The sequence below is a fragment of the Mesocricetus auratus genome, unplaced genomic scaffold (assembly GCF_017639785.1).
Source record: "Mesocricetus auratus isolate SY011 unplaced genomic scaffold, BCM_Maur_2.0 Super-Scaffold_2245, whole genome shotgun sequence".
Classification (NCBI taxonomy): Eukaryota; Metazoa; Chordata; class Mammalia; order Rodentia; family Cricetidae; genus Mesocricetus; species Mesocricetus auratus.
Window position 1 is genome coordinate 7,659,450 of NW_024429180.1, and position 24,492 is coordinate 7,683,941.

At 37.8% G+C, this 24,492-nt stretch overlaps 1 protein-coding gene across 4 annotated transcripts in view; it reads right to left on the minus strand.

Annotated features, from left to right (window-relative positions):
• The window catches only part of Gpc5 (glypican 5), a 1,283,302-nt gene that overhangs the window by 131,558 nt on the left and 1,127,252 nt on the right, over nt 1–24,492 (minus strand). For 2 of the 4 annotated variants that reach the window (XM_040747188.1, XM_040747023.1), the window contains one exon: nt 19,524–20,186. The exons of the other annotated variants lie outside the window; for them this stretch is intronic. Coding sequence is in view for 1 of the 2 variants with exons in the window: in XM_040747023.1 (XP_040602957.1) it covers nt 20,185–20,186 (2 nt within the window). In the remaining variant the exon portion in view is untranslated. Of the gene's footprint in view, nt 1–19,523; nt 20,187–24,492 lie in introns of those variants that run through there. 4 annotated transcript variants of the gene reach the window in all.

Here is a 24,492-nt window from a genome sequence, read left to right on the forward strand (position 1 = left end):
GATGGCTATCTTTGGGTTATCCAGTGTCTATCTGGCAAGCTAAAACAGCAAATTTTCTTTTTAGATAATCACACATCCTGTTGGCTCTCTTTTTCTGGTGAATGCTACCTCATACTTATTGATTATCATGATTGTAATAGACAAAAGAGAATCTGATTGCCCCAAACAGAAATCACATGGGATTAGACATAAGGAAGTAATAGATGGATCATGTTTGGGAGATTATAAATATATTTTTAAAAATTGTGGTGGTGGGGACTGGAGAGATGGAGTGATTAAGAGCAATGACTACTCTTCCAGAGTCCCTGGGTTCAATTCCCAGCACCCACGTGGCAGCTCACAACTGTCTCCAACTCCAGTTCCAGGGGACCAAATACCCGTGGCAAAACACAAATGCACATAAAATAAAAATAAATTTTAAAAAGTTTAAAAATGTTGATGGTATTCCTTTTGGTGTGGGATCGTGTAAATAATGATATAAGAATTTATGAAAAGTGTGACATTTAATTTTGGTTTTCAATTTGACTGCAACTGGAATCATTGCAAAACCCAAGCATCTAGACACATCTGGGAAGGATTTTCTTCATTGGTGACCCATTCTAAATCTGGGCCACACCCTCCAAGTGCAGCCTGCATAAAAGGACATGGAAGAAAGAAGAAAGAAGGCTTTGCCTTTTGTCAACCTGCCCTCATTTTCATGAGGAAATGTGTCTATCCTGGGGATGAGGTGTTCCCTCACTAGTGTGAGAACCTATTTCTTTGGGATGCCAAAGTAGACTGAAGACCAGCTGATCTATCCAGCCTCCTGGACTGAACCACTACAGGACTCATGATGCTCCTCTTCAAAGACAGCCACTGTTCAGCTAGCTAGAGCACAGCCTATAAGCCCCTCTAGAGAACCCTGGCTAATACACAAAGAGGAAGAGATTAGGGAATGACAAAAAGGATTAAATTTTATACTGTTTGTTTGTGTACTGTTTTGTCTGAGATACCAGGTGGGTTTTGGTGCAATTTCCTGATGAGGAAGATGGTATTAGTAGTCAGCTTTTGGGCTTTTATAGGTTTCTGGTTTCCCATTGCTATATACTTTGAAGAAGGGCCCAGGGATTATATCAACATCACTTTTTGCTGTAACTTCCCTGTCTTGATATGAAGAATGGGAGTCAGGAATAGGGATTAAACCCAGGCTTAGATCTAGACCTTGGCATTGTCAACATATATTCAGAACGGTATGTGGGTAGTCGGTGAATGTTCTAACTGAAGAAACTGATTCTGTGCAAAATGTTGTCTTATAAAATATTTCAGGAGATGACTGATGTCTCAGTTGGTGACAGCACCTTCTGTGCAAGCATGAGGACCTGAGTCACATCCCTGACCCCCATTCAATAGCTGGGTATGGTTTGGGATCTTGTACCTTAGTACTAGAGAAGGTGGAGAGAGGAGCATTCCTAGTACAAGCTGGACACCAGTCTAGCTGTTAAACTGAGCCTAGCTTCAGTTAAGAGACCATTTCAATGGAATATGATAGACAGTAAAAAGGAATACTGTTGATGTCGTTGTTAATCTTTGGCATGCACACGTACTCGTTAAAGCGTAAATACATAACATATGCACATATGCATACATCTCTCTCTGATACACATTTTATGCTCATGCACTAATATGAGAACATGGGCAAAAAGACATACACATAGCATTTCAGGATAGTTTCTTCCTCAATGTACATGATTCTTATAAGCACTAAAATAAAATTAGAATTGGGAATATATATATAACAGCATTTAATACAATTTGCAAGGTTCTATCATCTATAAGAAGAATTGATACTTCAAAGTTATCTAAGGCTGTATCTAAACTCAGCATGGATTTGTTAGCATTTTGGCCAAGGAACAATTTCAGTTGCAAAGTGCCAGCCCAGAAGACAAACACAGCCAACTTTGTATTATTTGTCTAAAGAAAAGAGATGACACAGTGGAGAAAGCAATGGAATTTATTAAATGGGATAATTTTATTTCATTGAATTGACTGTGCTTTAAAATACCATTATTATTTAGAGAATGGGAAAAGCAAACCTCTCAAATACATTTAAACACGACGAATGACAAGTGGTATGTGTGTATGTTTTGTTTGCTTTTCAGCAAATGTTTTACAAAGCACTTGTCAACAATATGCAGAAAGAACTGAGTAGAGAAATGATTTGTTCATTCAAAAACAAAAGACAACAGTAAAATTAAAAAAACTATAAAACATACATTTGTCCTTATTTCATTTAAGGGGAACATTCTATTGATAAGAAAATAGTTTCTCTTAAAAAAATAAAAACATTGTTATTGCTATTGGTTTCTGTGATGGTATGAGCATATTCATTGTAGAGACAAACAATGGAGTGAAAGCTTGAAGATGTAAAGGTAATTGTGTTTGAGTCATGGTGTTATGGATATTCTCTTAGGAAGAAATACATCAAAACAAAGGTGCAGATATGACCATCTTAGTCACTGTCCTATTGCTGTGAAGACACACCGTGAACAAGACGACTTTGTAAAACAAAGCATATAATTGGGGGCTTGTTTACGCCTTTAGCGTTTTAGTCCATCATTACCATTTTGCCAGCAGGGTAAACTGCAAACTCTGCATCTCTATGTCTGATGTCAAGTATTCTTCACATCTCCAACTCCTTACAGCTTTGTTGACTCCAACATACTTCTTTCTTTTGGGCTGATTCCATACCTGGTCTGCAGCTCTTCTTGGCATGTATCTCATGGCTCTCATATCTCCAACATCTTGTGTCTCCAGTAAAATCCAGACTTCTTCACAGTTTCACACAATGGCCTCTCTGGACCTCCATTCAGGGACTACGCTGGCACACACAGCTTTCTTTAGCAAATGAATAGAGATTCCACAATCCCTTTCTTGTATCCACAATCCTAAAGTCAAAAGCATATGACTGAAACTGCGAAGTGCTGCTGCTTAGTGGAACTGAAATTTGACACCCTTGTTCAATTACTTTTGTATGAACTTTCTGATTTTGATGTTTTTCTTCACCACTTAAGCTTTTCTTTAATTCCCTCTCTCAAGTTGGAAGTTTAGCTACATGTGGTCTTGCCTTGAGGTCACCATTCCCTTTATTCCATTTAGCATCATGTTTTTCTTTAAACTGTTTTATCTCCTTAAACTCTGGCCTTAACTCCTCTGTACATGTAGTGATCATTTTCTCTCAAACTGCATTTCTCTTTATTCTGTCCCCCCCCCCCGCCATGGCCTTTTCAAACAAAACGTCAGTCCCAATGATATACTTCCTCCAACAAGGCCAAATTTTCTCCAGCCAGGCCACAAAGCATGCTACTCTCTGATAACTAAGCATTCAAATACACGAACCTATGGGAGCCACTGGTATGCAAACCACAACAAGGAGTATTTTCCCCCTGTGAAAATCAGAAAAAATATCAACTCCATAAGAATCTCCTAATTTGAACATGATGGCATATTTTATAAATACTATAACAGTGTATTTAAGTGGATTATCTAAAAACAGGTGGATTTCATTGTGTGTTACTGGAAATGGTGCAGGTGCTTTATAATATATTTCTATGAATACACTAAGGAGGCTTGTCCTTCATAATTCTAAGTTTAATTTTATTTCTCAGATCATCATTTTTTTAAACAAATGGGGAAGGGTTTGGAGGAGTATAGGGAAAGGAAAATGTGCTTGGGATGTAATATATGAGAGAGGAATAAATAAAAACAAAAATAATAACATTTTTAGTATAGTATATTGGGAATGATCTCTATGAAGCTTGTGTTGTAATACAAAGTATTTCCCAATAGGCACAGTCTTATCCCTTTGAACTTTGTCCCAGAGTGAAGCTCATAATATCAGTTTTATTGGACAGCTTCCCAAGAGAAGATGGGAATAGATGGCATGAACATGAGCCACTGGACAAGGTTGAGCTACCCTGGAGATTAGCTTGAATGAATGAGTCTGGGTTTCAGCATCTTAGAGCTGTAAGGGACTAGAACTTCTTTTCCAGACCCTGTCTGTGTACGAATACTTGAGAATCAAATAGCAAGAAATATCCTATGTCATGATTTTCTCATGGCAAAATGGTACATGTTAACCAGAGGCCAATACCATGAAGTAGAATCCAAGTAGAAATTTATAGCTATCAAAACAATCACTTCAGCAAATTTCGCCTACTGCCTCAGATACTCTCAATCAAAGCATCCCAGACCATTAATACTTTTACATTTTAGTAGCTAGCATTTATCGAAGCAATTTTAAACAGTTTCTCAAATTCTCATACCACAGATAAAAACAAACAACATGAATAAAAGCTGTTTTGAAAGAACTGAATCTCTGCTATAGCTTAAGTGAACATTATGTTGTTTTGTTAGTTTTACTGTTAATACAAATGTCATCCAAAATGATGCACAATGAGATAAAGAGACACATCCTTTCCTTTCTAAAGCCTAACGAGAAACAAACAATGTTCTTACTTTGGAAGCACAGGGAGAACGCCTATTGTGAAGAAGGAATTCATTCCCCAGAGACACATCAACCTTGATTGTCACAGTGAGAAATTTCCTACATTTGAAATTATAAAGGTTGTGGGTTTCTGTTACATTCCTTTCATTACATAAATAGTGCTTGTGTTTAATTTTCATACAATTCATTTTAATCAATTCCACTGAGCAGGGAGAAGGTTACAGCTCAGAGCATTTCTAAACCAAGCATCCTAACAAGGACAACCTTGTCCATGTCATGGATGGATGCATCTGTGCAACCAGAGTAGTTTCAACATCCTGCTCATTGGCATCGATGCAAGAAATACAAAACACTGGAAGACAAAGATGAGGAATTTAGCATAGAAGAAAATTCAGCCTCCTCAAGTGTGAGCCCAAGAAGGAAAGATCAAATTCTGATATAATAAGCAAGTGTTTTGCATATCGGGGTCTGAAGACAAGCACAATACGGAGTTTTAGTTTGTTCTTTCTCTCTTCAGAGTTGTATCAACTGGATTAGTTATATCAACTATGAATACTTCCTACTACAACTCCAATTAATGCTCCGTTCTTCAAAGCATGAATTATGCCACGATGCTCATCATGCTGAGTGATGAACTTGCACTACTTAAAGGTTGAGAATTAGATAATGAAAGTTGGTTGTCTTGCTATATGGGTAAAGGAAGCATCTGAGGCAAAACACAAGCACTAGGGAATTTCAAGAAAACTGAGCAAACTCAAGGACCTATCAGGACCTTGAGGCAAGAGAGGCTAGCAGCAAAGGTGAAGTGGGAAGAAAAAACTCAGGAAAAGTGACAACCAAGAATCAGCAGGTCACATCAGGAAGTGCTTAAATGAGGTGGTCAATCTGAAGGGACACAGCAATGAGTAGCTATGAGAACACTGTATAGCAAAATAGTAGAGGCATCTCTGTCAGTTGAGAAGGGAAATCAAACCCTCAAGCTCCATCCAAAGCCACATTTTCGTTTTTGAGGTACACTACTATTGCTTACAGCACAAAAGGAACATATAAATGACAAGGTGCTGACTTTTCAGACTTTCAGATATTATGGCATTATATTACATTATTTCCTTTATATAATGAGACCTCCTTACCCAATTCATTTTAACTGATAATTTGGTTTCATAGTCTACTGAAAGTTATTAATAGTGATGATCTATCAGTGGTGTTTGTAATTTTAGGCATTGTGTTTTTCCTTTTTGTTTAATGAGATAATACCATAGTGTTCTTGAGATTGATATGAATTACTGAGACTCTTAGCAACAGTAGAGGGGGTCCTTGAACTGGCCTTCCCACGTAGTCATATTGTTGAATAGACCAACTGTCATCACAGAGCTTTCATGTAATATTTGATGGAACCAGATGCACAGTCCACAATCAAGCATCAGGCCAAGCTCCAGAAATCCAGTCAAAGAGAGGGAGGACTGAGTATATGAGAAAGGGAGGTCAAGATCATGACTGGGAAATCTATACAATCAGCTGAATCAAGCTGGTGGAAACTAGTGAACTCTAGACTGATAGCTGTCTCCACAGCTGTCTCCAAGGGACTGAATTAGGCCCTCCATATGTGGGAGACAGTTATGAAGGTTGGACTAGCTGAGGGGCCCCCAGCAGGAGGGCCAGGATCTAACCTTGGTGCATGAGCTAGCTCGTTGGTGCCCATTCCCTGTTGTGGGATGCCATGCTCAATCTTAATGCAGCGGGAGGGGCTTGGTCTTGCCTTAATGTAATATGCCAGACTTTGTTAAATCCCCATAGGAGGCCTTACACTTTGAGAGGAGTGGATAGGGGGTGGGCTGTGGGGGGAAGCTGGGGACAGGAGAAGGGTTGGGAAGGGGAACTGTGGTTGGGATGTAAAATGAAAAAACCTAAATAAAAAGAACAATAATTCAGAAAAATTCAATGTAAGAAGCTGTAGTGGCCATCATTGCTTTCAGCGACTCAAGTTAGGGATGAATCATCTCTTGAATAAGTGACATTGATATGTTTCACCCTGTCATCAATCTCTTTTATCTAAGCCTCCAAGTCCTTATTATCAAACACTGTATTGTATTATCATAAATACACAAAGAGAAAAGTCAGTGAGACCTCAGGTGACCTAAGATCTTGTGAAGACTCCCAGTTTCATGTTTGCTACACTGGGAACTTGATGCTGTTACTTCTGTCTGTATTCATAAAAGAAGATGGACAAAGTAATATTAAAAAGTCAATTAGTAACAATAATAACAATAAATACACTTGTTCTTAGATAAATCAGAGAATTAATACCACAAGACTGACATTACTCAAGAACTGGGAAGACAGACAGTTAGACAGAGACTTACTGTATTAGAACTTAACATGAACCAAGCCATCTTGGGGAGCCAGCCAAGCTGAGACTCAACAGACAAAGGAGGTAAATCACTAAGAACTCAGTGAATTTTTTTGTGGTTCAGACAAACACAAACATTCAAGAAAGAATTAGGTTTCAGGGCAAGAGTATCACTATACTTTTAAGAGTTTCATATCAATAAATACATCAGGTTTTTAAAGTAAACATCTGATTCAGTTTTCTTTCCTTTTCTTCTTTTTTTTTGGATTAGGATAGAAAATAAACCACTTTGGAATAAGCTCAGAACACTCTGTTATTAGAAGAGGAACCACTCCATCATAGTCTAATTGATTGGCAACCAGTATCTATAGGACATAAGGAGAAGAAAATAGCTAATTTCAGTCTGATTTTTAAAATGCTGACAAATGTATGCTATCATTTGTAAGTAAAAGCCAAAAACCTAAGAATAACTAAAAGAATATTGATGACAATAAATTCAGACAACTGAAGTTCAAGATTTCATATACAGCTACCCTGGTCAAGCTTGAGCAATGTTGAATAAAAAAAGATAAACTCATCAATAGAAATAGGAGAACACCAGAAATAAACTTAAATCAATATAGTCAAATGGCCTTAGACAAAGGAAGCAAAGGAGCTAAATGAAGAAAAGGAAGTTGTTTCCTAAATAAGTGGTAGTAGAAAGAGTGATTTACCCAAACAAAAAAAAAAAGAGAAAGAAAAACAAAAGAAAACAAATTTAATAAAGAATTTAAACACAGAAATCACAAGTTTCCCAATGTATCATTCACTTAAATGTACAGGAAACCACATGATAGGAAATTTTAAGATAGAAGATAAGAAAATTAGGCAACATTGATGTAATTCAGAGACAACAAGAGAGACATGGTTGGTAAGTCAAAAAAATGTATGTGAAACAGGGCCACATTGATAATCTATATTGTTTTGGGAGTCACTTGGACTACCCTGCTCCACCAGTCAAAAGGAGGTTTCTTGTGTTTGGTACTGGGTTTTTTGTGAGTCTGTGGCTCTTGGGGGGAACAGTGTCAGGCCATGTGGCTTAACTTCTTTTCTTGTTGCTGTCAGAGTCAACTTGATGAAGCCAGGATTTGTTTCATCTCAGGGTTTAAAGATACTCTCCATCATGACAGAGAAGTAAAGCAGCTGATGGTCACATGACATGTATTCTCAGGATGCAGAATGAGGAATGCCTGTGCTCAGCTACCTCTGTCTAAACAACTCAGGATGAAAGCCCAAGGAGATAGTGCCTCCCACTTCTCAGATGGGTCCTGCTAATTAAGGAAATTGTTCATAAGCATGCCACAAGGCTTGTCTCAAAGGGGATTCTTTATCTCTGTATGGTAAGTAGCGAGTTTCAGAATCATTCCAGAGTTACCATGAAAATAAGTAGAGAAAACAAAACAAAACAAATAAACAAGCAAAACAAAACAAACCTAAACAAAACACATAAGACATAAAAAGTTGAGAAACTTAGTAAGTAAAAAACAGAATAAATTCAGAGGGGTTTTTTTTGTTTGTGTGTTAATTTTCAGAGATTGATGGCATTAAAACAAGACAAATCCTTTGCAACATCACAAAGAAGATTCTCAAGGGTTGTTCATACCCCACCCATCTCTGGTTTAACATTAGTAATGTTGAACTCATTCGAAAGGCTTTCCCTTGAGAAAAGGGTCACTCTACTCACAAGGCAACCTATGAAGCTTCTAATCCTTTAGATTTCTTCCATGTGCTCAGCAGATCAAAGCCCCAGAACCCCTGTGGTTGAAGGAGACCCAACTCATAGTTGCACTCGGCAGCAAACAAGTGGAATTCATGTGGCTTTCGAGTGAGCGCTACAGGGTTGTGAGGTTTCTACACAGCATTTAGGAGGAAGCCTGGACAATAGGTGACTGAGTCAGAATCACTGCAGACAGCCTGTCAGTGGTGACACGTGAAGCTGCATAGAAGAAGCATAATCTGCAATAGAGACTCGGGGAGAGTGAAAGGCCAGAAACATGGAAGACAGTTGCCAACAATGAATTGAGCCATTCTAAGAGAAAGGATGTGTGGGCTAAAAATGGGAAGGGCAGAGGAACAAGTCTCCCAACCCCTGGAGAGCACATATCAGGGTATCAAGATCCCTGGATATCAAGAACAGAGCCACAGAATTTAACGGTGGATGCCACTCTTGCTTTGCTACCATTCTTCTTTGCTGTGTTTTTATCCTTCTCTTTTGGAAACAGAATGTCTGTTCTGTGTCTTGCTATATAGGGAATATTACTGTTTCTTTTTTTAGTTGATAGGGGCTCTTGGATAAGTGATTATACCTCAGGTCTTAGAAACTTTGAGGTTGTGTTTCTGAACAGATTTGCAATTGTAAAAACAAACCAAGAAAACAAACATTGGAGATTATTGAAGGAGGAGACTGAGTGCACTTTTCATTTGATATGGCTGTGAATCTTTTAGGGTCAGGAAGAGAAAGTTACTGTTAGCGTGTGAAATGTCTCCCGTGGGCTGGTCCCCAGACAATGGTGGTATGTTTAGAAGTACAGGTGTGGGTCTCAACAGAGGAAGTAGGTCTTGCTTGGTCTTGGAATTCTCTCTGTTTCTCTGTTTGCTGACTGTTGCAATATGAGTGTATGTTCTCCACTACTTACTCTTTTTGATAATGAACATTACTGTCTAAATGATCCAGACTAAATCTTCCTTCTAGTTGTTTACATTGGGCACTCTGCCACAATAAGGAAAAAGCTCACACACAGGTATATGTATATATATATATAGTCCCCAATTGTTTTAAAAGTACATGTGTTTAATGCTTATAGCATATTTCCACTTAGAATAAGTAGGTTTCAAGTGTCCATTTGAAGTCTATACCCACCACCTCCTATATTGAATAGTATGCCCCAATGTATTGAAGAAACATGAGATAAACTATGAGAGCTTATATGAGGGAGCACAGGGTGGGAAACCTTGTTCCTCTCATTTCAGGATGTTCAGAAAGTGTACCTCAGTTTAGATGAATAGAGAAGTGGCAAGTGGCTGTGGGGGTGCTCATAAGCACAAGGTTAGGGCTAGTGAGAGAAAAGGGTGCCCTTTCAGAACAGTTCCTAGATAGTGCCTGCCATCGTCAGCACAACCAGCAAATCCAAAGCCGCGGCGACAGAAATGGCTTTATTAGAGAGGGAGAAACAATTTCTTTGCTCTAATTCTGTTCTTAACTAAATATGCTGCCTGATTTAAGTAAATGGATTCCTTCCTGTTCCTTTCCTACCTATTATAATTACAAAACTGAGGCATTAAACTAGATAATCTCTTGCTTTCCTTATAATTACAAATGTACTGTGCAAAAATTACAGTCTATGAACTAAAACAGTTCAGGAATTAGATGCACACAGATACTATAGATGGCATTTGGATGAGAGAACAGTACAGTTATATAATGTAGCTATTTTATCCTATTCTGGGACAACATTAAGATAGTGACAGAATATTTAAATAATAGTTGTCAGTGCTGTGTTCTGTAAGTGCCATCATTTAATCTTTTCCTCCCATTTTCCTAGAGGTGGAACCTCTTTTGATACAGGAAATAATGGGTTTTCTATTATTTGCCTTGTTGAATAAGTTCTGGAATTTTAAGTCTACTAAATCTCCATATGTTTTCCTGAAAGCTATTGTGTTAAACCTAAAACATAATCTATTGATGTCACATAGAGATTCAATAGAATATTTCATTCACTCTTCTTTTTACATTCACATTGAATATCAGCTAATATTCAAAGTGTAGATATTAAAATAAAATTGGCAAAGTGAGATCTAAGAAAATTAAGGTCATTTCAGAGTTGATTCTATGTATCAGGAAAGACATAGGATCGCTCATTCCCAAGGTTGCCTGTAAAACTTGTGGTTGGTTTTGTAGCAACAGCAACAACAACACAACAGTTTTTTTGTGCCTACGTCAAGTAAGTCTTCGACTGACAAATTTTATAAAATGTGAGCATTTCTAAAAGGTGACATATTCTAAAACATCTATCACTCTTTATGAATATATTAGAACATTATAACTCTATTTTCATAGGATACTTTAGCCCAAAGAACTAGTAGCCATCAATAAAAGATAATGAAGAATTAGGAAAGAAACAATAACATGAAACAACAAAAAAATAAGTTACAACAGAGGAGCCGGGGAGATGGACCGGTGTCTAAGTGCATCTGCTGCTCTTGCCGACTGGAGTTTGTTCCCAACACCAAGTTAGTGTGACACAGACTGTAACTCCAGCTCAATGGGACCTGATGTCTTCTTCTAACTTCTTTGGGCAGTTCCCTGCATGTGCACATCGCTCCACATTGACCTACGTGCACACTAAAATTCAGTGACAATGCAACATAACACATGCTTTCAGAGTTACGTGTAAGGTAGGGTTGTAGACTGAGTCAATGAGCTGGAAAAGGGAAACGTGGGTTACAGCAGAAAAGAAGCCCCAGGGGACATCGTGAGTGAAAGATCAGTATGCTAAGCTGAAGCCTGACAAGAGACAGAAGAGGCAAGTCCCGAGGAGACACTAGGATAAAGATGGCCGTCTCCAATGAAGTCTTGAAAATGAATGGAGGGTCCGCAGAATCCATTAAAGGCATTGCTTCTTTTCAGAAGCGAGAGGATGGGCAGCGGGATTCTGCACAGCAAATGAAGCCTGAAGACGTACCTGCTGAATTGAGAATCCATAAAGAAGACAGCTGATAATAAAGAGATGGGTAACCTAGGATCCCTGTCAAGACGAAATGGGGCCCTTTGCGGCATCATTCTGGAGGTGGTGAAGCATAATAGGAATTTAAAGATAGACACCAACCCAGAAAATGGTGGGGAAGGAGGCTTGGATTCTGGGAGGTCCAGGACACGGCAGAGGAGAAGCACTGTGAAGAACCACGTATCTGGACTGAAGAGACAAAGCAGGAAGTAAAATTATGTTTACATTGGGTGTGCTCTTTCAGCACAGAGACCAACATCTGGCTTTGGTTACATTTATCTGAGCATAGTGAAAATGTTTGAATTAACCAGAAAAGATTAGACTAAATTCCATAACAGTGTTTACATTGCAGAATAAATGACAAAACAGATACATGTGGAAAGTGTGTGTTTATGAACACATTTCAAAGAGCACCCCAAGCTACATTATCCTAGCGTGGCTGACATAAAACAGGGCTCTGCATAAACTCCTAATGATAGCCATTACAAATTATGTTAGGCTAAGGTGTTTTAAACATAGATATCCCATGTCTGTGTTTATTGCTGTGATAAAGGGAGTCTGAATACATTTCTATCAAAATTAAGTGAAAACATGGTTAGGAAATGTATTTAAATTTTATTTTCCTCCGTCAGCCTAATTCCGGATGACATCTTCATCCTCAGGAATTACAGCTCTCACAGAAAGAATTTGTGTCCGACTTTCACCCCTAAGTAAAGACATTTAGAGTCTCTATTTGTTAGCACATTCCCAGGATCACTATGACCTTCAGATCAGCAGTCCTGAGGTTTCCTGTCTATCCTGACAGGATTGTAGAGATTCCATAGAACATTAATTAAAGGCGTTGTTTGCCTTGACTTTGTTTTAGAATCTGAACTTCTGCTCTTGACGTTGTATCATTGTATTCTAACCAGAAAGCAAAGGCAACCGCCAGTTGATGGGAGAAGATAATGCCATTCCCTATCAGGGAAGCAAGCTCATTCGAGCAGAAAAATAATTTTAAAGCTTGGGAAGTTTTATTTACTTGCTAAGGGAAAGTTCAGAATGTGTGATTCTTAGGGAAGTAACTCTGCTTCTGGGTGACAAGAGCAAATACAGTCATCCTCTTATGAACACTCAGACAGATTGTCTCTGTATGGAGAAGCAGTGACTGATCACGGGCTTGTTACACAGGACCTAGCAGTTCTGAGCTGGGTGCTCTCTCTCTCTCTCTCTCTCTCTGTCTCTCTCAAACACACATACACACACACACACACACACACACACACACACACACACGCCGCCGCCGCCCTTTCTTAGAGTACTGACTGCCTGATTTGAGACAGAGCGAAAGCTTGTACCACAAAATAATTTGACTTGGGGAAGGGGCGGGGAGACTAGGCAATCTGGCTCAAGGCCACATTCAGCCTGATACTGAGATACTGCTCAGTCACTCTAGAAAAGGCAAGAACTGTATGTGATTTGACAGGTTAAAAGAGAAAGAAGCAGAGACAAGAGGACTGATGAAATCTGGGCTATCCTAAGCAACATAAGTGCCCAGCCAAACCTTGCCAAACAGGGGCAGGGTACAAGGAAAGAGAATAAAAGGAGAACAAAGAGATAAGGCAAAAGGAAAATTAACCAGCAAGCAATCAACAACAATGATAATAAAAAAATCAAGATAAATCTCACTAAAACTCTTATCTGAGCATGATTTATATGGCAAGTTCTGCATGAACTCATATATTTGTGTTGTGTTGTACTAAGGGAGAGAAATGAGAAGGATGAGAAGGACACTAGCAATTTCATTGTGTCTAAGATTCTAATTCTCTCAAATTCTGTTTTGTATTTTCAACAAAGAGGTTCCATTTTAATCATTTCTGATTGGTTTTACACAAAGCCTAGCTTTCCTTAGTACTTAACATGAGAATTTACACAGCTTTTGTATCAATTTTGCTTTCCTGTTTTACACATTTTCATGGTGTTCGATCACTAAAAGTTCTTCAAAAAGGTAAACTAGAACAGACTGCATTCAATTTTCAGAGAAGAGTGATAACACGGCATAAACTCATCCTGGATAAAGTCACTGCTGAACTACTGACATATTCATATTTAAAGACAAACTATTCTTCATAAGTCTTACCGTGTCCTTCTCAAGCCTGAAAGAACACTATGTCTTTCTCAAAGGCTTGTCGTCACAGTGTAGTTTATAACTTAAATGGTTCCCAAAGGTGCAACTGCTAACGGAACATCGCCTATGAACATACTACTATCGGGGAGTCATCCTTAAAGGGGTAGAGCAGAAGGGAGACCTGTTGGCCACTGGGCATGTCCCTGAAGGGGAATGCATGGCTGTTTCTCCCTTCTTGCCTTTTTCACCTTCTCAGGCATTGGCTGAGTAGCGTTGCCGGCCACATGCTTCTCACTGAGATGTGACATCACAGATTGCAGCAATACCAAGTGAGGATGCATGGGATGGAACCTGACAATGAGCCTCTAAATGACCCTCCTTTCCGTATTGTTCCAAACTGATGGCCCTGGGTTCTTCTGTGTCGCTACTCCGCATAGCAGTCAACTCCCTAAAGAAGAGCGTGATTCCAGGAAAGAAACACTGCACCAACATTCTTCCATTACAAACTCGGGAAATTAAAATAGATGATATAGTTATCTTCTAAAATCCTGTATCTAAATATCAATTTTAGGGTGATTATGAGACAGAATATCTGATTTGAATTCATGAACTAGAAGACCATTATAACACTTGTAATTGTGCTTGCAAATGTGTTTGATGGTTTTTTAATGTGAATAGTTTTGGTGAGTCTGTTGCTTTTGCATCAATATTGTCTGAGTACTTGGATAGCTCAATGACCCAGGACAACCCTGCTACCATCTCCCTCTCTCTCCCACATGCCTCTCTTCTTTCCCTCCTTTCTCCCTGTCTTCCTTGCTCCTCGCCCATCCCTCTCTGCTCCCCTTTCTTTCCCTCTGGTAACAACACTTGACATGAAGTGCTATCTTCACAAATCTGTATGTGATCCAGGCAGCATTATTAATTGCAGTCAACGTGCTGTACATTGGCCCTTGGTAAATTCTCTTGCATAAACTAAGCCCAGTGACCACTGAAAATCAGTTTTTTATTTCCTCCTCACTCTTACCCTTGGATATGGTTATTTTATTTTCTGCCTTTCTGTGTTTGACAACTTTTATTTGATTTCCATAAATAAGAGTCACGAAGTACGCACCCTTCTGAGACTAGTTTATGCATCTTAAAGTAATGAATTCAAGGTCATCTGTGCTGCTGCTCTTGGGAAAATTAGTTTCTTTTGCAAAGCTTAATGATATCCCATTGGATGTATGTAGACTACAGCTACATGTCTTTTCTTCTGTTAATGTATATTTGGATTTATAAAATCAGCAGTATGGAGGTTACTTTGAAATTTAAAAGCATGTATTTTAGTATGTATGGGTAGCAAAATGAGTTAATATAATTAGGTTCTTAAATTTATTAAGAAAGCATTGGGTGGATGGAAGTTTGGGAAGGACTGCAGGAAATTGTGGAAGGTGAAATCATGATTTTTATATAGTGTATGAGAAGGAATTTTTTCAATAAATAGCTAATTAAATAAAATTTTTATAACATCTAACTTTAGAATTTAACATCATTCTATAGAACCTGTAACAGAACTTTACCTCTATCTTCCTATAAGAAGTTGCTTAAATTTAGCAGTAAAATTAATAAGCAAAACAAATAATAGTTTGAGTTATATTTAGAACCAACCTTTGCTCCAAGCTTCCAAGTCCTTTTCTGAAATCAAGCACAAACTTTGGGAATGCTAGTATTACTGCATAAAATGATAATGATTAGAAGACAGCAATGGGAATTTTTACCCTTGAACCGAACTCAATCTTTCAGTCTCAGAAATACATTACCCATATGAGTGTGGCTGGGGGGCCACTCACTGGAGCATGGAACACCTACCAATCCCCATTTACCCCATAAAGAACTACCACTTCCTGACCTGCAGCAACCAAATAATGCCAGTAGCTACCCAGAATAAGGTAGGGCATGGATATCATCTACTGTGTTTACACTGCGGTTTTAGATGGCTTGCTCTTGTGTGGATCTTCTGCAGGCTACTACAGCAGCATTGGACCAGTCCAGAATACAGACTTTATTGCATTGTATGGCATTCCTAGCTTTTACATTCTTTCTGCCTCTTCTTTCATAATTCCCAGGAATTAATATAATGTCTCATTAAGGATTGGAGATTCATTATCTTATTCTCAGTATTTTTATAAACCATATGGTACTTAAAATACAAAGCATTACTTTTGATTTCAGATGCTCCTAACTAAAGTTATTTCTCTTTACTTAACTACTCAGTCACACTCTTAGACTTTATATAGTCGTTATTACTATCAAAAAATCAGTTAAGTTCATTGCGATTTTTATTTGTCTATTCCTCATTAATCTATTCCTTTTCTTCAAAGGAGAAAACATTACTTAGAAAAGATGAAGTAAAATCTTTCTCTGAAGCAGAAAAATATTGAAGACATTCTTTTCTCTTGTCCAGACATGTATACAATATTTGGTGATTAAATGACCAAATAGTTCTTTTGGTCACTTTTCTGCAAATAGTTCTCATTGCTTCTTTGGATTTCATATAAGTCCATACCTTTAATAGTCGCTTAGTAAATAAAGGATTAGTTGTACCATATCAAATTGACATTTAGTTATTTTCTTTGAAACTATTTTCTGATGACATATGTATTTTATAGTTTCCTTCCTCCCAGCCTCCCTTCTTTCCTTCTTTCTCTTTCTCCTTCCCTTTTTGTCCTTCCTTCCTTCCTTCCCTCCTTCCTTGCTTCTCTCTTTTCCTCATTCCTCCTACCTATCTGTCTTCTTTCTTTCTTTCTTTCTTTCTTTCTTTCTTAATTTCTTTCTTTCTCACTTGCCTACTAAAGTGTCTATAAATTTGAGATGTCTGTGTATTCCTTAGAACAATGCAAAGTTATTGTAAATCAGATAGAATGTTGAGGAGATACCCATTAATTATGAGGATATAGCAGCAGAGGTAATACTTGCCTTAAGAAAAATAAAAATTCAAAGATAGACAACAAAATGGAGGTTCCAGAATTTCGAGTTAAATATTTTTTCCACTATGTATTACTCTACACTGTATTGTCTAAATAGTCATTCTCCAAATTTAACCTTGAATTCTTTAATGACTTTTTAAATGGCAATGACCCTGAAGAGGACACACAGGTTTTTCTTGCCTCATTAAGTCTGGAAATGGTGACTCTTCTGAGCCTCCCATGTTTTTTTTTTTCATAAGGCAGAGTTAATAGCATTTGTGAATGAGGCATTTGCTTAATCCATCATATTGGAATGTTTTCCCTAGACAATACTATTCCCAATTCATATGCACCTCTTTTATCACAAAAGGGTCCTGCTACTTAGAGGAGAAGTTAACTCCCTTCTGTGCCTGGTAGGCTAAGTGGCATGCAAAGTCTTTCCTGGGTACTTCATCACAGGCCGCAGTCAATGGTTGGTGGCAGATGGTTTAAGGCCAAGGATCCCAGGTGAAATTTAAGGTCATGACATTTTGGGATTTAAAAGCAACACTCATTTCTCTTCCTTGTTCTTGTTGTTCTGCAACACAGGCCACATTTTCAGTAGACCGTAAATGGATATTAGGTGCAATGAAAGCCCTCTGAATTAATTTTTTAATCTATCATCTATTTATTTATTTTTGTGCTTTATCATTGGGGAATATGCATTCCTTAGCCTGGAAAATAAAGGGCTTACATATTTCTTACCAAATAACATTCTGCTTTGGAGACTTCTTTGTATTATAGGGTATATTTGGAAGTTCATCCTTTCATTTCATGGATATTTAGCTCACACGGTATATGTCTAGATTTTGGTTATCTTTCCTGGGACCAGGGTGGGGTTTTGACATTAGCTTCAGTTCTCTGTGTGTTCATTTGTTTATGACAGTTGGAAGTGTCATGATACCTCACTAGCACCTTTTCCTTGCCCTTACTAAAGGGCATCTCAACATTGATTTGCTGTAAAAGTGGAATACGTATGCATAAAATAGTCAAAGCATCCAGAAAAATTAATCACAGCACCACACATAGGAAATCAAGCCCATTCTGTAGACAGACATACAAAGCTATGCTCCTGTTTTGCCTACAAGTTGTCTTAACACATAAATTGTTGTTCGTTTTATAAGAAAAGGACACGTTGGTGGACAGATCCATGTCCTCACACAAGTCTTCAGTCCTCTACAATCAGGAACATTGTTAATTTTATTACAGCTTTTACTCTTCAAGAATTTCCTTCCTGTAATCTTGCCTTTGTCTATGACCCAGCTACATCATTCTGAATGAATGTATAATTCTTCCTAGTAAAGGCATACATAAATTGGATTTCAAAATGTATGTATGTTCATGCAGAGACTTTTGCCTTATTGTACCCTTTGCTTTTTAAACAGTTATAAACAAAATCTTGAGATTAATTATATAGTATTTTCAAGTTTGTGTAATTCTTCCCATATATCTCAAGACATAATATATGAAATCTAACAGTTATAAAGCTCAACCCACACTGTGATATCAATTATTGAATTCATCTTCATAGCATTTGAAAGTGTTTCTGTTTGTGCTATATGTGAAATTACCTTTTTAAGTCCTTTTCTCATCTGTCTGGTCAAACTCACTGTTTTCTGTTTCTATGTGTAATACATAAACATAAAGGAAAGGGCAGCCATTTGCTGGCACCTCATTGCACTGAGAGAAGAATGCTTCCTTTGCCCTTGACTTATGTTAAGTATTCAGCTCAGGTTAGAGAAGATGCTTGTCTGATTTTCTGCCCTATTTTTCTTTGCCAGAGCAGATAGAGGATGCTTATCTATTAAAAGCACTCCTGAGCAACCACTAAGCCAGGACACCTGTGGAGCTTGTCAACAAGGTTCTCAGGCAGGTCACTGGCTGTTGGAACAACTTGAAGAACAAAATAACAAGCATTCTTTGGTGTGGGAAATGTGGATCTCAGTGCTTTTGTTTGGTCTGTGAAGAAGAGAAGTTCATTACATAACTGGAAGACAGAAAGGAGGAAGTATTCACTTTTTTCCCTTTTTAGGCTGGTCAGGAATCTGTAGCTTTGTTTACAAACCCACCTACCAAGAGAACTGTCTTTACTCAAATTTACGCCTATGAACAGGAGGGTCTGGTTCACCTACTAGGATTTTAACATATGGAGACTTAAAGATATACAATATTAATTTGCTGCAAGTAGTATTTGGGTTGCTAACCTAAACCTTCCATTTGTAGCAAGAAGTGACTCCAATAAATTGGGAGGTGTGATTTTCTACGCAATGAATTCATTTGGAATTCTTATCATAATCAAAGTACCTTGTCTTTAGCTCACAAAAATGCTTTAAAAGTTTGTGACTGTTTTGGATAGTACAAACTATGTTAATTTACATTTAGATCACTTGATTAACATCTAATAGATAACAAGATGAAATAAACTCCAAGGAATATGAAGTTCTCTGCTCTGGCAAAGAAATATTATTACAGGAATAATTCTTGCATTTGTATGTGGTATTCATGTATCTATAGTGTTCACATGTATGCTGGGGCACATGTGTGCAGTTGTATGTTCGTGTTGGGACTCAAAGTTGATGCTGAGTGTCTTCCTTCATCATTTTTCCCTTCGTTTATGGGACTGGGGTCTCTCAGTGAACCTGAATTTGTCCAGTTCAGGCTAGTCCAGCTATCATCCTTGCTCCAATTTTGCCCTCTCCCCGCCTCCCTAGTCCTGGGGTTGCAGATAGCCACCATGCCCTCCCGTCCCGGCCTTGACACTTGTTCTGAGAATCTGGACTCTAGTGCTCACACTGGCATTGCAAGCATATTATCTATGGAGCCATTTCACAAAACCTTTATTTTCAACACTTTATTCAACATCTGAGTGTACAATCATGGTCGAAAAATTATAGAAATTACAAAGGTTCTATGAGGAACATTGTTTTCTGTACAAACTAGAATATTATTTTGGAACTTTAAGTTTTGTGACTATTTCTTTCTCTTACTGGAATAAAGGGTGCACTTAAGCCGTACTTTCATCTTTTGTGCCGTGGGTCATCTGTGGAAAGTGGATGTGCAATATTGGGGATACAGAGAAGAAGTGAGCACTTTAACTCAGATTTTCCACACAATGTGAAATCATCATTCCAGAAGCCGTAGATGCCAACTGTGGATTTAAAACTAGAGTTTTCTAGCTTTCAGAATGAATGGCATTTGATAAATAAATCAATTTTACCACAAAATAGCAAAGAATGATGCCCAAGACACCTACAACCAACCCTTAGTGCTTAAATGAAAAGGGGAAGAATAATTTCCAACACTAAATTATTTCCCAAAGGTTTTGCTCCTGGCTTTTTAATAAATTGAGAATTTCAAAGGCAAAATAATTCACTATTTGCTCTAACAGTTATATTAATTTCCGTTCAATAAAGTTGATGACTGTGGGAGAAAATACGCATTAGGTGACCAGTAGAATAAAAAGAAGAAAGCAGAGCATTCCGATGTAACAACAGCTTTCCTGCAGAGAGAAACATCACTGGATTAATTATGGATCCAAGACTACAGGTTTGAAAAAAAGGCAGCATAAAATTCATGTTTTTAAATTATTACCTAAAATTTTAAAAATATATCATGTTCATATTATATCTCCAAAAGAAGAGGCATACATTTCCTAACCCATAGCAAGGACCCTAACTGGGAATTCACATAACAAACGTCCCTTTCTGCTCTCCTTGCTGGAGTCCTGTATTCTGTCAATAACAAATAGTACATCACTATGACTTCACTGGATATCTACAGCTACAACACACAAGGAGATTCAGGGCCTTAATGATGGACACAGGTAATGAGGTGATGGTAGAAAGAGCATGAATTGAGAAGTTTCATAAGTCAGCACACAAGCTTGCCGACTTTTGGCTGTGCCTGGCTTTTGGTTCTTCTTTATCCTGTATTCAACTTTGGGAAAGTCACATAGCTCTTTACATTTGGCAAGTAACCACACATGAAACATAGAGATATTTTATGTGTGCTACTCTGTATGGTTTTAGAATTCCACAAGATACTTAAATATCTTGCAAAAGATTCCTACGCTTTAGATTATATAAAGAAAACTTGATGGTCATTTTTTTTCCAACACACACTTTGCTACACGTCTAGGTCCCAATACCAGCTGTCCTGAGACATGGTCTATATGATATATTAGCTTTTTCAAATTACCTTATCTATGTCTAAAGATTATCTACTAGTATTCTTCATAGTCTACATCTCATTAAAGATCATAGTGGCCATATGATAAGTTATCCAAAATCTTCCTCAGTCATGCATGCTGGATATCATATTAGGTACCTGGGATCCCATGATTTTAAAGTACAAATTATGCACTTCATAAAGTTATCAGTCTAAAAAAGGAAGAGAAGAAATTGACATAGTACAGAATGAAGAAAGATCAAGATGGTAGCAGCAATATTGGCTGAGAAGACTGTGAGGTAAGGCTTTCCAAGTTTGGTCAGTCTGAACCTTCAAAGACAAGAAATGTACAAGACAGCAAGCAAATCAGAAGAATTACCTAGATGGTGAAAAGAGTAAAAGTCACATAAGGTCAAGTTTTCTTATGAATTTGAAACCTACCCATCACTGTCATTATTATCTGTGATAGATTATGTGACCATTAAAAGGCCAGTGTGTTGGGTGTCCCCTCAAAGATGAGCTGGTAGACCTACACGACTGATGAGTTCAGCATTGAGACGAACCTTTAGCTCTCTCGAGTAAGCATCAACAATGCTGTGTTAATTCCATTAAGGACAAAGGAGAGAACATTGATAAACCTAAAGGAAAGACTCATTTGAGACAAGAATTTAATGATTAAAATGCTCTTTAATATAATTGCGTTTTGGTGTTAGAGAGGTGGGTTAGCAGTTAAGAGCATTTGCAGCTCTTCCAAAGAACCTGAGTTTAATTTCCAGTGCTTGTAGAATGGCTCTCAATCAACTGTAGTTCCTGTTCTAGGGCATCCAATGTCCTCTCTTGTCCTATGTGGGCTCCACCATGCATGCAGTACACAGAAACTCATGAAAGCTCACAATTACGTGCACAATATAACTACTTTGAAAAATAGTCTGGCATACGATGCAAGATTGGATACATTAGTAAGCAGATAATTTCTGTAAATGTTATACTTACACAAACACACAGATGATTTCAGGAAGTTATAGATGATAGATAGATATACAGACAGACAGATAGAGAATGTGTTTGCTGCTCTTCCTCATGGTGGAATGAATTACCCATAATTGCCTTTTATTATTTATCTGCGTTTCCTTTTCCATGTGTATTCTAGGGTCATCAGGGGTTCACAATGTCTGAATTTCCTCTATCATTTATAGTATTTAATTCTTAGTATAGTATAATAGGAATTAAATTAAATTCCCAAGAATTGAGGAAATTTATGAGATAAAATTCCAAAGCAACTGTAAACAGCTGAGTGAGGGACCTTATGCAATTCACCAGCAATTTTGCTGATAATGAATGAGGTCACCATATTTTCCTATTAATTGTTAATCTCTATATCACTGGCTGTCAGGAGACTGGAGCCATACTGATCAAATTATCTTGCATATTTATTCATTTGGATTTATTTTTCTTCCTTAGCCTCTTTCAACCTCACTGTTTCTTGACTTTAGAGCTCAAACTGAGAAAGTGACACATAGCAACAAATTCTGATTCATAAACAGCCTCGGGGAATTAGCTATTTAAAAGTGTTCAAAATGAAGGAGTTTTCCAATCTTACATTCTATATTAAGTACTTCCAGACTGGTATTTGGACAAGAAACATGCATGTGCTGCAGTAGAAAAGACAAGTTACTTTTTTTTCCAGGAAAAATATCTCTATTCATCAACTTTGAGAAGAAGATTTGGTTTAATTTTTCCATTGCAACATGTGTAGATACAACATGTAAGCTCTGTGCCATGGAGGAGTTGGGGTTACTTTGTTCCTTGATCATGCTAATTTATTTTGTTTTGTTCAATTGTTTCTTTTGACATTGAGATGTTGAGGTTGGATTGGCTTTGTGTGTCACTTGATCTCTGAGGCCTACTTTCCTCATCGGTGAAATGGGATTGGCAAAATATAATGAAAGTGATATGAGTTTAGGTAGATGAAGGACACAGAGACTTTGCATAACTTTAGATTTCTTGGTCCCCATGACTTATCAGCAGTATGTTTTATTCAGATAATATGGTGGTGAAGAGAACACCCAGCAGCTAAGAGTATGTAGTGCTCATTCAAAGGATCCAAGGTCGGTTCATAGGGCTATATGAGGAGGTTCAGGACTCTCTGTAACTTCAGCCACTGAAGATCCTATGCCCCCTCTGTCCTTGAGAGCACCTTCACTCATGTGTACAACCTCCTCCAATACAAACTTATACACATAACTAAAAATCAAAGAAAATACCAAATGAAATCCTTACCAGATAGTATAAGCACACACACACAAACGACAAGGCAAAAATCCACATAGAACTGGGGACATCCTTGACCTAAAGTTCATGGTTATGTGTTAATAAATTCTTTCTTCATGGTCACATATAAAACAATCTTCATTTAGCAACTTCACTGTTTTCCTTTAAACTTGAAAGCCCTATCAAAGTCAATCTAAATCTCTATCTATCTATCTATCTTTCACATATCTATTAAAGATGTACATCATAGTTCAATACTTACCTTTTGTACTGGAGAAAAAAATAATTTACCATAATGATCCACAGACATACCAAGCTTATATTGGAAATCTGTTTTCCCAGTATATACCCCTGCTGCTAAAATAGTATATGGGTGAAAGTAAGACAAAATTCAAATCACCAGTGTGATGTAGGAATAATTCTCATGTGACTATTCTCACACACTCAGCATTATTTCAATGTGAGTTTACATCAAGCATTACATTGTGCATGACTACCTTAAATGCCATCCAAAAGCCTTCATCTAGTAGCTGATGGAAGCAGAAGCAGAGATACACAGCTAAGCACAGAGCTGTATTCCTGGAATTTAGTTGTAGAGAGGGAGGAGTGATGAGCAAAGGGGTCATGACCATGCTGGGGAAACCCACAGAAACAGCTGATCTGAGCAAGTGGCAGCTCACAGACCCTAGTCTGACAGCTGGGGAGGCAGCATAGGACCGAATCAGCCTCCTTGAACATGGGTATCAGTTAGGAGGCCAAGGCAGTCTGAGGGGCCTCTGGCAGTGGAACCAGCATTATCCTTAGTGAATGAATGGTCTTTAGGAGCCCATTGTCCATGGAGGGTTACTCTCTCAGCCTATATACATGGGGGAGGCCCTAGGCCCTGCCCCAAATGATGCCACAGACTTTGATGACTCCCATGGAAGGACTTATACTCCCTGGGGAGTGGATGGGGGGCAGGTGGGGTCCTTGGTGGTCATGGGAGGATTGGAGGGAGAGGGAACTGGGATTAATATATAAAATAAGAAAACTTCTAATTTAAATAAAAATTTATAGAAACGAAATATGGTATTTAATGCTCCTAAAGTTAAAAGAAGATGACTCACAGTAGACAGTATGATTTTCTTCCTTACATGTGTAGTAAATAAATAAATACAACACTCATTGGAAAGTTCTGGCAACTTACTTAAATAAACATCGGTATATATGTATACATACAACACACATGTATTTTATTGTATATATGCAATTGTGAATACATACCCTGTATATACTTTGTATATATTTTATACAAAGGAAACATAAAATAAAGTAAAAATAAACAGGCTACCATGAGATAGAAACCAAATATAATGAAACAAAATATA